The sequence below is a fragment of the Crocuta crocuta genome, unplaced genomic scaffold (genome assembly GCF_008692635.1).
Source record: "Crocuta crocuta isolate KB4526 unplaced genomic scaffold, BGI_CrCroc_1.0 scaffold139, whole genome shotgun sequence".
NCBI classification, from domain to species: domain Eukaryota; kingdom Metazoa; phylum Chordata; class Mammalia; order Carnivora; family Hyaenidae; genus Crocuta; species Crocuta crocuta.
In genome coordinates, this window is record NW_027533258.1 from 8438029 (window position 1) to 8453066 (window position 15038).

Genomic DNA, 15038 nt, shown 5'->3' on the forward strand with positions numbered 1-15038 from the left:
TGGTAACAGGTTTGTCGAAATGTTGGCACTAGTGTGGTTAGAAATCACGCAGCCATAGGCCCTGTGCTTGGAAGGTGTGAAAAACCTGTGGTCTGATTCCCCAATTGGGGACGCCCGAGGAGTACATTTGCTCGGCATCTAAGCCAGAGAGGAGGGCTCAGAGGCGAAGTCGATGCCCCTTGCAAATTCAGGTGTGGCCTTGGGTACAACACATACTTTTTCTTTTGAACACAGACTCTCACTGTAGGTCTGTGCTGCCAGTGGTGGGCAGAAATCGCCGGCAAAGAGCAGGGCAGAGCAGACTCTGGGGGTCTCTACTCACCAGGCTAAATTTGTCCTTCACAGGCCCAGTGTCTGCCAGCAGCTTTGTCTTCGGGTTCATTTTCAGAATATCCCCAGTGGTGGTGCCAAGGTAGAAAAAGCTATCGTCGTTGGCCATCTGGTCAGAGAGGAGGAGGGGCATAAAGACCTGCGTTTTTTCTCAGTGATGCCCGTGAGCCCCCATCAGGGATGAGACGAACTTTCTCTGAGCCCCCTTAAAGACCTACAAAGGTGCTCACGGCTACTTCAATTCATCAGACTCTAAGATGGGAAAGAAGAGCTTCGAGGGGGTTAGATTCAGGGCCAGACTCAGAAATGGAGGAAATATGAGACTCCAGTTAGCCCGTGCATTTTGCTGAAGCCTCTAGGTGTCTGGTGTTAGATATGTGTGCGTACATATCCCGCCAGCTCTGATTCTGGAGACGCCTCCGAAGGGCGCCCGGGTTGAAGGTTTGCTCCTCCAAAGAGGATGTACTTTATCTCATATTTTCCAAAGTCTATCCATATAAAAGGAGGATGCATTTAGTGAGAGAAATAAGCCCATGGAGAATGGAGTTATCTGTACGAATGTGCGAGTCCACATTAAAAACACAGGAATCATTCCTCTTTGTAGAGGAGACTGCATCTCAACCATGAGTGTCACTGTTAGGGACTTGGGAAATAAGAATAGTGGCATGGGGATGTGCCGCAGCCTCTGAGTGCCTCCTGGCCACACGGTTTCTGTCCAGGGGAGGTGGGTTTCTGGTGTCTGATGGCAGCCCCAATCCTGGGAAAATAAGACCTTCCTGGAGCTGTGTGTGGGCAGTAAGTCCTGCCCTCACGTGTGCTTCCTAAATCAGCATCCCGTATGTCCAGACCTCACCTCCATACCCTCAGCCCAAGGTGCACGTACTTACATATGCATGTATGCATGCACACGCGTGCGCACACACACACACGCATGCACACACACCTTGGCCAACGCTGTTAACAGGAATTTGTACCAACGGATATAGCCAGTAGTACTTAAAGCCATACTTACCGTAATACTCATGACTATTCTTTTCATCTGACCGGTCTGGCACTCCGTTGGCCAGATTTTTCTGTTTGGGAGATCCAGTTCCCATACTCGAATTGTCCCGCTGCGGATGAGAATCACAGGCAAACGGATACCCATTTAACAGCCCCCTCATCTCTCCTCTGTTTTCTGTATTCCCCCAGAGAAGTGGCTGAAGGGGACAGAGTGGGGTCTGCTGAGGGTTTGTTAGGCCTTGGGTTGTACTTAAAATCTTTCCCTCAATCCTTCCAACCACGCTCTGAGACGTTTTTTGGATCCTGCTGCTCTCCGAATGAGAAAACGCAGAGCCTAAACACCAGCAGAGCAAGGAGTCACACGTGGTGAGAACTCTCTCTACACAGCGAGAGCAACATAGATGCAAACCAATAAACGAATGAAGAGCAAACTAGGGGTGACTGGGTGGCTCAGTCAGTTAAGTGTCTGGCTTGGGCTCAGGTCATGGTCTCACAGTTCGTGGGTTCTAGCCCCGCATAGGGCTCTGTGCTGATAGCTCAGAGCCTGGAGCCTGTCTTCGGATTCTGTATCTCCCTTTCTCTCTGCCCCTCCCCTGCTCATGGTGTCTCTCTCTTTCTCTCTCTCAAAAAATAAATAAAACATTAAAAATTAAAAAAAAAAATCTCTCATTTCAAGAGACCTAAATCAATAGCAGGTACTAAGCAACGTCAACCTGTAAGTGAATCTGTGCATTCTGGCACATTCCTCTGTGAGCGCGCATTGAAGGTTGTGTGTTATTGATAACAAACCAACCAGAACCTGAAATTGGCTGGGCAGGAAAGCAGACCCTTCTCAGGAGGCGGCAGAGAATGTTCAAATGACCAGTATTTAAAAGACTTCCAGGTAGAAGGATCTTTAAGGACCATAAAACCATGCAAATTATGGTGGAAGGGAATTGGCCAGGACGAATCTGTGGTTCCCCACAAACCGGAATGGCCGTGCTCTCTGCACAGGCAAACATGCTGACTTCGGGGTTCTGAAAACGCGGCCCGCAGACACGTACTTTCCCGCAGTGATAAACATCTCGTCTCGGCACCTGGAGAAGACCACGGTGGTGGCGTTGCCCACGTTGAGGCCGGCGGCCGGGCTGCCGCAGATGGCTTCCCTCTTGGCGATGCTCCACACCACCACGCTGCCGAAACGACAGGGACCCAACAAAGTCAGGGGGGACAGGCTCTCATAGTAAGGAACAGTGTTTTTATTTTTTTTGTTTTTTATTAGTGGTTCTAGAAAGGGGGGGAAGGTTACTTACAAAGGAACAAAAGAATTATACTGACCCCCCTCCATCAGACGTCTCCTCCATCACACTGGATATTAGAAGCTTAGTGGGTGACCCTTAAAATGTTTCAATGGAAGATGGTAACGAGGCTAGACACCAGTGATCTGAGGCTAAAATAAAGACATTTTTGGGGGCGCCTGGGTGGCTCAGTCAGTTAGGCCTCCGACTGCGGCTCAGGTCGTGATCTCCCAGTTCGCGAGTTCGAGCCCCAACCCGGACTCTGTGCTGACGGCCCAGAGCCTGGAGCCTGCTTTGGATTCTGTGTCTTCCTCTCTCTCTGCCCCTCTTCCCCGGCCCCCCAAAGAAAAACATTGAAAAAATAAAATAAACAAAGCCCTATCCACCGACAGATGAAGAATATGTGAAGAAAATAATACAATGGAATATTATCTGACAAGGAAGAAAGAAGTATTGATACATGCCACAGTGTGGATGGACATTGAAAACATTACATTTAATTTAAAAATCAGCTACAAAAGGCCATGTGTTATATTATCCCTTTTATGTGACACACTGAGAGCAGACAAATCTACAGAGACAGAAGGTAGATGAGTGGTTACCTGGAGCTGGGAGGCAGTGGTAGGACAGGAAAGGGGGGGTGGTGAGTGCTAGGGCGTATGGGGGTCTCTTTGTGGAGTGTTTCAAAATGCCCTAAAATTGTTTGTTGTGGGGCTTATACAACATGATGCATAAAAAAGGTCTTTGGGGAAGCATTTCAACATCAAAAAGTACTTTCTTTATAAGCCACGGACATGTATAGCCTCCGTTTTCCAAAAAAAACTTTATTAAAAAAAATTTTTTTTTTATGTTTTATTTATTTCTAGGAGAGAGAGAGAGAGACAGCGCGAGCAGGGGAGGGTCAGAGAGAGAGGGAGTCACAGACTGAAACAGGCTCCAAGCTCTGAGCTGGCGGTCAGCACAGAGCCCGACGAGGGGCTCGAACCCACGAACCGCGAGATCATGACCTAAGCGAAAGTCGGACGCTTAACCGACTAAGCCACCCAGGTGCCCCCAAAAAAACAACTTTAAAATTAAGGGGCACCTGGGTGGCTTGGTTGGTTAAGCGTGTGTGACTCGTGGTCTCAGCCTGGGTCCTCATCTCACAGTTTGTGAGTTCGAGCCCCACATTGGGCTCTATGCGGATGGTGCGAGGTCTGCTTGGGATTCTCTCTCTTCCCTTCTCTCTCTCTTCCTCCCCTGCTCACACTCTCTCTCCATCTCAAAATAAATAAATGCATTTTTAAAAACCATATAAGAAAACAAATTTAAAATTTAAAAACAGACAAAAGGCACTGACATAGATAGTAAGCTGGCCAAATAAATTTCAGCTTATCTAGACACCGGGTACAAAGCAGTCACTACAAAGAATGAGATACATTCGTATGAGCACAGGAAGATGGTATTGGCATAAAGTTAATCAAAAAGCAGGTTGTTCTCAATAGATGCAGAGAAAGCATTTGACAAAGTATGACATCTATTCAGGATAAAAACTCTCAACAAAGCAGGTCTAGAAGGAACATATCTCAACATAGTAAAGGCCACATATGAAAACCCAACAGCTAACATCCTACTCAGTGGTGAAAAATGGAGAGCTTTGCCTCAAAGATCAGAAGCAAGACAAGGCTATTGTCTCTTCACCACTATTACTCGACACAGTACTGGAAGCTGTAGCCACAGCAATCAGACAAGAAAAAGAAATAAAAGGCATCCAAATTGGTAAGGGAGAAGTAAAACTGTCACTGTTTGCAGAGGTCATGATGCTATACGTAGAAAACCCTGAAGACTCCACCAAAAAAACCACTAGAACTGGTAAAGGAGTTCGGTTAAGGTCGCAGGATACAAAATGAATATGCAGAAAACGAACATACAGAAAATACATTTCTATACACTAATAATGAAGTTACAGACAGAGAACTTAAGAAAGCAGTCCCATTTTCAATTGGATCAAAAAGGATAAAATACTGAGGAATACATTTAACCGAGGAGGTGAAAGACCTGTACTCTGAAAATTAGAAAACATTGATGAAAGGAACTGAATGTGGCACAAACAAATGGAGAGACTTTCCATATTTATGGATTGGAAGGACAAATATTGGTAAAATGTCTATACGACCCAAAGCAATCTACAAATTCAATGCAATCTGTATCAAAACACAAACACTTTTCATAGACGGAGAACAAATAATCCCAAAATCTATATGGAACCACAAAAGACCCTGAGTAGCCAAAGTAATTTTGAAAAGGAAGAACAGAGGTAGAAGTATCATAATCCCCGATTTCAAGATAAACTACAAAGCTGTAGTAATAAAAACAGTATGGTGGGGCACCTGGGTGGCTCAGTTGGTTAAGCCTCTGACTTTCGCTCAGGTTATGATCTCATGGTTCATGAGTTCGAGCCCCATGTTGGGCTCTGTGTTGACAGCATGGGGCCTGGAGCCTGCTTCAGATTCTGTGTCTTCCTCTCTGTCTGACCTTCCCCTGCTCGTACTCTGTTTTTCTCTCTCCCTCAAAAATAAATAAACGTTAAAAAAGAAAACACTAAGGTATTGGCACAAAAAATAGACCTATAGATCAACAGAACAGAGAGTCCGGAAATAAACCTGTACTTTTATGGTCAACTAATCTATGATACAGAAACAAGAATACACAATGGTTAAAAACAGTCTCTTCAACAAATGGTGTTGGGAAAACCGGACCACTAAGCCTACACGTAAAAGAATGAAATCAGACCAGTTTCTTATGCCACGTGCAACTGTAAGTTCAAAATATACTGAAGACCTGAATATGAGACCTGAAGCCATAAAACTCTTAGAAGACAACACAGGCAATAGTTTCTTTGACAGCGACCATAGAAACATTTTTCTAGGTATGTCTCCTTCAGCAAGGAAACAAAAGTAGAATTGAACTATTGGGACTCCCCCGAAGCAAAGTGAAGGAAACCATCAACAAAACAAAAAAGCAGCCTACTGAATGGAAGGAGGTATTTGCAAATGGCATGTCCAGTAAGGGGTTAATGTCCAGATATATAAAAAGTTTATACAACTCAACACCACACACACAGAAAATTAAAAAGGGGCAGAGAATCTGAATGGACATTTTCCCAAAGAAGACATAAAGATGGCTGCCACAAACACAGGAAAAGATGTTCAACATCACTCATCATCAGGAAAATGCAAATCAAAACCATAATGAGCTATCACCTCACACCTGTCAGAATGGCTACAACCAAAGACACAAGAAACAACAAATATTGGCAAAGATGTGGAGAGAAAGGAGCCTTCATGCCCTGCTGGTGGGAATGCAAACCGAGGCAGCCACTGTCGAAAACAGCATGGAGGTTCTTCAAAAAAATTAAAACTTGACCTACTATACGCTCCAGTAATTTCACTCCTGGGTATTTACCCAAAGAAAGTGAAAACACGAATTCAAAAAAGATCTAGGCACCCCTATAATTGCTGCAGTATTATTTACAATAGCCGAGATATGGAAGCAGTCCAAGTGGCCATCAACAAATGAATGGATAGGGGCGCCTGGGTGGCTTAGTCGGTTAAGCGTCCGACTTTCGCTCAGGTCATGATCTCGCGGTTCGTGGGTTCGAGCCCCGCGTCGGGCTCTGTGCTGACTGCCAGCTCAGAGCCTGGAGCCTGTTTCAGAGTCTGTGTCTTCCTCTCTCTCTGACCCTCCCCTGCTCACGCTGTCTCTCTCTCTCACTCTCTCTCCTAGAAATAAATAAAAATATTTAAAAAAAAAAAAAAACAAATGAATGGATAAAAAAAGACGTGGTATATATAAGAATATTACTAAGCCACAAAAAAGAATGCAATCTGCCCATTTGCAGCGACATGGGTGGAACCAGAAGGCGCAATGTTAAGTGAAATAAGTCAGAGAAAGACAATCACTGTATGATTTCACTCATATGTGGAATTCAAGAAACAAAACCAATGTAGGAAAAAAGACCCAAATAACAGACTCTTAAGTACTGAAACTGGTGGTAGCCAGAGGGGAGTTGGGGGGGGGGGAAGGGCAGAGATAGATAAGAGGGATTAAAAAGTTCACCTATCTTGATGACCACTGAGTAATGCATAGAATTGTTGAATCATTGTATTGTGTGCCTGAAACTAATGTAATCTTGTTTATTATACTTGAAAAAAATTTTTTTTTAAGTTTATTTATTTACTTTAGGGGCACCTGGGTGGCTCAGTCGGTTAAGTGGCTGACTTCGGCTCAGGTCAAGATCTCACGGTTCATGGGTTCGAGCCCCGTGTCGGGCTCTGTGATGACAGCTCGGAGCCTGTTTCAGATTCTGTGTCTCCCTCTCTCTCTGCCCCTCCCCTGCTCACACTTTAGAAGTAAATAAAAAACGGTAAAAAACAGTAAAAAAAACAGTAAAAAATTTTTAAAAAAGTTTACTTATTTACTTTGAGAGAGAGAGAGAGCGCACAGGGAAGTGGCACAGAGGGAGGGAGGGAGGAAGAGAGAATCCCAAGCAGGCTCCACGCTGTCGGCACCAAACTCACAAACCGTGAGCTCATGACCTGAGCCCAAGTCAGATTCTCAATCGACTGAGCCCCCCAGGCGCCCCCAGATCCCAGTGATTTTCTAAAGCTCCCCTGTGGGCTTCAACACGCAGTTAAGGTTGACGACTGTTGCACTATAGTATTTTCCCCATGGGCTTTTCACGTGAGACACACACCTGAATGTAGACAGGCCAACAGAGGACGTCGGAGGGGGAGGGTGCATGACACAGCTAGAAATACGCCCGGTGTAAAAGAAGTAAACGTGCCGAGTTCATTACCTGCCGTCATCCGGGCCTCCTAGGGATACCAAGTACAAATCATTTGGGGAGAAGGCCAGCGCTTCAATTTTGCCCTTGTGAAGGGATAGCCGGGCAATCAGCTCCCTTTTCTGATAATCCCACAAAATGATATCTGCCTGGGGGAGGGGGGGGACGAGAAAACACCGTCAGATCACAGACCTGCGTTAGCAGAGTCCCAGGACAGAGCTCCCCCACTTGGTGAAAAACAGTCATTAGGAGCACTTCTCTCTCTGCAGATCAGATCGCAGTTCACAAACATAAGGGCAAGAGAAAGGAAACTGGTTTGAATTAAGCAGAGGGAGTGCCTGGGTGGCTTAGTCCGTTAAGTGTCTTACTTCGGCTCAGGTCATGATCTCGTGGTTTGTGGGTTCGAGCCCTGCATTGGGCTCTACACTGTAGAGTGTGGAGCCTGCTTGGGATTCTCTCTGCCCCTCCCCTGCTCGCACACTTGCTCTCTCTCTCTCTCTCTCTCTCAAAATAAATAAATCTTAAAAAGATATTTAAATAAATGAATTAAGAAGGGGTGCCTCGGTGGCTCTGTCTGTCGAGCGGACGACTTTGGCACGACTTTGGCTCAGGTCATGATCTCGCGGTTCATGAGTTCGAGCCCTGGGTCAGGCTCTGTGCTGACAGCTCGGAGCCTGGAGCCTGCTTCAGATTCTGCGTCTCGCTCTCTCTCTGCCCCCTCCCTGACTCAGGCTCTGTCTCTCTTTCTCCCTCTGGAAAATAAAAAAGCATTAAAATTTTTAAAAAATAATAAATTAAACAGGGACTTTTTGTTCCTGAGCATTATCAGCCCCCTGGCTGCAGGGTCTGGTGGAAACACCGGAATGCTTACTTACTGGAAGCCTGAGGGAATGAAAAGGAGCTCAGGGAGGAGGCAATGAGGAAGAAGGGGTGAAAACACGGACCTCGCAGAGCTGCTCCGCAGTGTGGCTTGGGTTTTCTACAGAGGCACCTCTGCATTGATTTACAAGGAACGACTTTCAGTGCATTCACCTTGAAGCCCATGAACGTGACTTGCCCCGAGGCAAGGTACACCCCACTCTTGGAGATGGTCATACAGGAGACGTTGTTACTGTGGCCCTGGAGAAAGTTCTGCTCCTGAGTGTTTATTGCCTGAATCAGGACTGTGCAGCCCAGAGGGTAAATCAGATGCTCCTCGTCAGGATGGCATTTCAGACCAGTGGGCACATGTCCTAAAAGAGAGAGATTAAAAGTAGTAATGATTAAAAGAAAGAAAGAGAAAGAAAGACAGAAAGGTAGCAATAACTAGGGGTGCCTGGCTGGCTCAGTCAGTACAGTGTGCGACTGTTGATCTCTCTGTTGTGATTTCAAGCCCTGTGTTGGGTGTGGAGCTTACTTAAAAAAATACATATATTTTTTAAAAACAGTAATAATTAGGTACAGAAGTAGCCCATACACACACACACACACACACACACACACACACACACACACACATATTTTTAAATGAACATAGGGGCGCCTGGGTGGCTCAGCTGATTGAGCACCCAACTTCCGCTCAGGTCATGATCTCACGGCTTGTGAGTTCAAGCCCCGCGTCGGGCTCTGTGCTGACAGCTCAGAGCCTGGAGCCTGCTTCTGATTCTGTGTCTCCCTCTCTCTCTGCCTCTCCCTCGCTCATGCTCTATCTCTCCCCAAAATAAATAAACATTAAAAAAAGTTGAATACAGGGGCGCCTGGGTGGTTTAGTTGGTTAAGCGTCCGACTTTCGCTTAGGTCACGATCTCGCGGTTCGTGGGTTCGAGCCCCGCGTCGGGCTCTGTGCTGACTGCCAGCTCAGAGCCTGGAGCCTGTTTCAGAGTCTGTGACTCCCTCTCTCTCTGACCCTCCCCTGCTCACGCTGTCTCTCTCTCTCTCTCCCCTAGAAATAAATAAAACATTAAAAAAAAAAGTTGAATACAAAAGAGAGCGTTTTTGGAATGAATCTTAGTTCAACTAGAGTAAGTGGGTTGGGGGATAATACATGTGATTTTATGCCGCCGACAAGGTCTGTCTAATGTCGTCACTTCTCAGACTTTCATGTGCATAAGATTGCCATGGGGTCTGGTCAAAATGCAGGTCCTGATTTCAGGTCTGGAAGGGGAGCTGAGATTCTGAATTAAAAAAAATTTTTTTTAATGTTTATTTCTAAGAGAGAGACAGAGTGCAAGCGGAGGAAGGGCAGAGAGAGAGAGAGAGAGAGAGAGAGAGAGAGGCAGACACAGAATCCAAAGCAGACTCCAGGCTCTGAGCTGTCAGCATAGAGCCCAACGCGGGGCTCAAAGCATGTACCGCAAGATCATGAACTGAGCCGAAGTCAGAGGCTTAACCAACTGAGCCACCTGGGCGCCCATGAGGTTCTGACTTTCTGACAAGTTCTCAGGAGGTGTTGATGCTGGTCCAGGAACCTCACTTTGGAGAGCAAGGCCAATTTTTTTTTTTTTTTTTTTTTTTAAGGCCAATTCTTACAACCCTGAGAAGCAGGAAATATCAGCAGCCTGTTTGGGTGAGTGGAAAGCACGGTGAGAACGTAAATTCACTGTCTCGGGGCAGAAGTTTGGTAAAGAAAATTTGGTTCCAAGTCACTACCAGGCGACTCAAAAGAAGCCCAGACTTCTCTCGAGGAGACCCCCTCCTCCTAGCTATCTGCCGAGAATCATCACCCCAATTACACCCCAATTGTAATATGTGTTATTATGAAAGAGAGGCCCTCCCTTATAATCACTCAACTTTGGTCAGAATTTTAGGGGTTACGCTCGATATTATCTTACCATATAAACTGTAAAGTCAGCTGGATTCATTAAAAATCAATTTTAGCGGAATGGTATTAAATGTGTAGATTAAGGAAAAATAATTTTTATAAGAATACATTCAATCTCCTTTTCTAAGAAAGGATATGTTTTTCCACGAAATCTCCTTTTAGGACTTCCGTTTTCGATTTTTCTTCATAAAGATCTCACACATTTCTTAGAACGTCCCTTCCACGGTATTTTAAAACCGTTCTGTGGCTATTTCTTACACCATAAAGAGAGTCATAAATATTTATTAATATCGTGTTCTGGTCTTTTAATGAATTCATCTTTTACATTTAACTCCCTCTAGAATTTATTTTGGTACATAATGTGATTCCAGTAGCTAAATAGATAATAGATATTCTTTTCTCGTTTTTTCCCCTTTTGCTCAAATCGCCAGATGTATTTATTGACTAAATGATTCTTTTTTTTTTTTTTTTTTTTTTTGCTTTACTTGAGATCATTCCTTTTCCCTGTAGTAAGTTCTCCAAAGCCTAAGGTGTGTGTCTTTGGGGGTTATCTGTCTGATGAGGTTCTGAGGTGATGGTGGGGTTTGGAGCTGATGGCCAAGAAAGCATTCTTGAAGACAGACGTCTTTGGGGCAAAAATGGTGATTTTTGTTAAAGCGTGGGGATGAGACCCTGGGCAGAAAGAGCTGCATTGGGGTTGTGAAGAGTGACTGGTTATATACTGTGGAGTTGGGGGGAGGTAAAGTCAAGAGGAAGTTTCTTAAAGGGATTCCATATACTAAAGAAGACTCACAGGGGCGCCTGGGTGGCTCAGTTGGTTAAGAGTCCGACTTCGGCTCAGGTCATGATCTCGCGGTTCGTGGGTTTGAGCCCCACGTCGGGCTCTGTGCTGACAGCTAGCTCAGAGCCTGGAGCCTGCTTCGGATTCTGTTATCTCCCTCTCTCTCTCTGACCTTCCCCTGCTCGTGCTGTCTCTCTGTCTCAGAAATAAAAAAAAAATTTAAAAAAACATAAAAAAAAAAAGAAGACTCACAGATTCCTGGGGACCTAGCTATGGTCATGCTATAGTTGTTTTCTCCTCTAGCCAAACACTATCCTTAGGACAGCAGAGAGTTCCTGGACATTAGGCTATTGATAAGATTGCCCGTTTCTTGTAGTTGTGCTAAGATACCTGTAAACTGATGGCGACACTATCAGTTTAACCATTTGTTTTCTGTCCTTTCCCTTGTCCTTGGGCAGCCAGGAGTGCCTGAGGAGTGTCACACACATCCCACCCCGGGGGAGGGTATGCTAGATTGTGCTTTGCCCTCAGCTGCCTTATGCTCCCTCTTCGTGTTCATATATACATTTTCAATCGCAGTTACCTTATAAGCCATCATATTGCCATCCACATGGAAAAAGCAAAATCAGATCCTACTTCACACCATACACACACACACACAAAAATACTTTTTTCAGGTAGATCAAGGCCCTCACTGCAACAAACAAGAATTAATATGTACACGGGTTGCAGGAAACGCCTTCTTAAACATGCCACAAAGACAGAGACAGAAAATCCTAACAGAGAAGGCCAATGTAGTCACCCAGTTATGTCAAAAATTTGAAACTTCGGATGACAAATGACAAAATGAAAAGAAAAACCCACCCCAGGAGAAGATATCTGCAGTGTACGTAATAGACAGGGATTATATCCAGAATATGCAAAGAGCTACCACAAATAAATAAGAAAAACGCAAAGTGCTCTGATGGAAAAATGAGCAAAGGATATGAACAGGCAATGTATGAGGCAGGACATTAAAAGACCAATAAACACGTGAAGATATAGGCGACCTTGCAAACAATCAGGGTAATGCAAATTACATCCCAAATGAGATACCGTTTCATCTCTGTATTAACAGCTAAAATTGAAAAGGCCGATAATAGCAAGCCTTAGTGGTGGTGTGAACAAAACGGAACGCTCCCACACATTGGTGGAATAGCTCTGGAAAACAACAGAGCCATATTCAGTATGTTTGAGCACCTACACACCCCAGGACCCAGCTATTCCGCTCTTCGGTATATGACCTAGAGAAATAATTGCACTTGTGCCCATGGGCCACTACAAAGGTGTGGCCTCGTTTGTAGTAGCAGAAGATTGCAAACAAACTAAAAGACCATCTACAGGGATGGGGCACCTGGGTGGCTTAGTCGGTTAAGCGTCCGACTTTTGCTTAGGTCATGATCTCGCGGTTCGTGGGTTCGAGCCCCGCGTCGGGCTCTGTACTGACTGCCAGCTCAGAGCCTGGAGCCTGTTTCAGAGTCTGTCACTCCCTCTCTCTCTGACTCTCCCCTGCTCATGCTGTCTCTCTCTCTCCTAGAAATAAATAAAACATTTAAAAAAATTAAAAAAAAATAAAAGACCATCTATGGGGAACAGAGAGCTAATGTTGGCACGTTTACACAAGGGAGCAGTGGAGTTAAATTAATCAACACAAGGTGACTGCACACATGCTGGGTGAAAAAAAGCAGGCTTCAGAATGTGTACAGGATGAAACTATTTCTATAAAATATAAAAACATGCATAGTTATAGTATATATACTATATTACCCACACACACCGTAAACTTTGAAAGCACGGCTGAGGGTACGCATTAACTTCAAGACAGTGGTTGTTTCTAGAGAGGCAGAAAGGATAGACTAGTGTGATACAAGAGAGGACTTCAAATGTGTACTTGTTTCTTAAAAATATTAACTCAAGGGGCGCCTGGGTGGCTCAGTCAGTTGAGCATCTGACTCTTGATTTTGGCTCAGGTCATGATCTCACAGTTTGTGTGATCAAGCCCTGTGTCAGACTCTGTGCTGACAGCGCAGAGCCTGGTTGGGATTCTCTCTCTCTGTCTCTCTCTAAATAAATAAAGAAAGAAACTTAAAAAAATTAACTCAAGTGAAAATAGTATCAAAATTTGCTAATGTGTGCAATACCTGGTATTTATTGTGGCACTCTAAATTTCTGTTGAACTATTTTATGATAAAAGTAAAAGAGCTCTATAATACTCTCTGCCCAGGGGCACCTGGGTGGCCCAGTCGGTTAAGCATCCGACTTCAGCTCAGGTCATGATCTCACAGTGAATTTGAGCCCTGTGTTGGGCTCTGTGCTGACAGCTCAGAGCCTGGAGCCCTGCTTCAGGTCCTGTGTCTTCCTTTCTCTCTGTATCCCTCTTTCGCTGGTGCTCTCTCTCTCTCTCTCAAAAATGAATAAACATTAAAAAAAATTAAAATAAAAAAATTTTAGGGGCGCCCAGGTGGCTTAGTCGATTAAGCGTCCGACTTTCACTTAGGTCATGATCTCNTCTTATGTGTGGCTATGGATCTATCCTTGTATTCTCAGAGCATAGCATGCAATTTGGCTGGTGGTTCCAGATAAATGTGTATTTGACTATATGAAAGAATATATTCTTATATATCCTTTANNNNGGAAAGTTCTGGAATATAATGTACCATATATTTATTCTTTTTTATAACTTTTTTAATGTTTAAAGTTTACTTATTTGAGAGAGAGAGAGAGAGAGAGAGCACACAGATGCAAGTGGGGGAGAGGCAGAGGGAGAGGAGAGAGAGAATCCCAAGCAGGCTCAGCATGGTCAGTAGAGCTGGCTGCTGGGCTCCAACTCACAAACTGGAAATCATGACCTGAGCCAATGTCGGAGGCTTAATGAACTGAGCCACCCAGGTGCCCCTGTATATTTACTCACAGAGATCTACCAAACATCGTGAATTCAGTTGCAGAACACTGTTTGAGGCTCTGCACTGGTCACTGGTGTGACCCCCTGTACTCACCAGGAGCCACTCACTGCCTTGTCACCAGCTCTAAAGACCGCCGATATCTCAGATGTACTAAGTGCCCACTCTCTATAAGAGACTGTTCACCTAAAATGAAGAGTCAAGCTCCGGGTCCCAGAATGTCCCTAAAACTTTAGCCATTGACTGTTCTGCGTCTGCATTATTACAATTCTAAAACCCTCCGGCAGCACAATGCACTTAAAAAAAAAAAAAGTTTGCTTCTCCTAAAATGTAACGTGCTTGTTCCCTTCTTTCACACACAAAACCAAAATGCATTTCCCTCCTTCAAGTTCAAAATATCAGGCACTCATAAATAAGGTGTGAGCCCAAGTGCCAGGCCTCCACTGCCCGAGGCATCTTCCCACCTCAGCAGCCTCCCCTGGCACCCCCACTGTCAGGGTCTGGAATCCTCACTGTTAGGGTCCTTCTCCGGGTTAGAGGGCAGATCATCCCCTAAAACGGCTGCTCGCTGCCACGTTCGGTCCCCAACCCTTTCTCATGGGCACACCAGCTGGGGTTCTAGAAGTTGGTTGTTCCCAGGGGCCCAAGAGGACTCAGCAATCCCGCGGGTACCAGGGGCGGGCAGATGGGGGTGGGCTGGTGCTTAGGGGCCCGGGCAGAGCTGACCAGGGGAAGAAGGGTTACGACCGCCCTTACTCATTCTTCGGTCCGGTGAGCAGGCACTTGTCCCGTCTAGGCGCTGTGAAACCACCCCAGCCCTGGAGGCTGGAGCGAGGATGTGACTCCCCAGGGCCTTGGGGCGGGAGAGAACTTGGCCCTTGCCAGGGTCCCGCTGCCTTCCAGGTGCCACCCGGTGTCCCACGATCCCTGTTTGGGCTCCTCGTCCCCAGGGCTTGCAGACCGCCCAGCCCAGACGCGTCCGAGGCCTCACCATTGAAGCCGATCGCGGCCTCAAGCTCCAGCTCGGCCACCTCGGCCCCCTCGGCCTTGGGAGAAATTTGGTTCTCCATCGCCTGGACACCAG

General features: G+C 45.6%; 1 protein-coding gene across 4 annotated transcripts in view; it reads right to left on the bottom strand.

The window, feature by feature from the left end:
- Positions 1–15032, bottom strand: part of CFAP52 (cilia and flagella associated protein 52) — a 43671-nt gene extending 28639 nt beyond the window's left edge. For 2 of the 4 annotated variants that reach the window (XM_077746787.1, XM_077746786.1), the window contains exons 1-6: positions 14946–15032; positions 8467–8666; positions 7447–7583; positions 2376–2504; positions 1343–1442; positions 323–439 (exon numbers count right to left, since the gene is read on the bottom strand). In XM_077746787.1, coding sequence (XP_077602913.1) covers positions 323–439; positions 1343–1442; positions 2376–2504; positions 7447–7583; positions 8467–8666; positions 14946–15024 — 762 coding nt within the window. In that variant the 5' untranslated portion in view covers positions 15025–15032. The other 2 variants (XM_077746788.1, XM_077746789.1) reach the window with 2 other exon arrangements.
- Between the last annotated feature and the right edge of the window lie 6 nt (positions 15033–15038).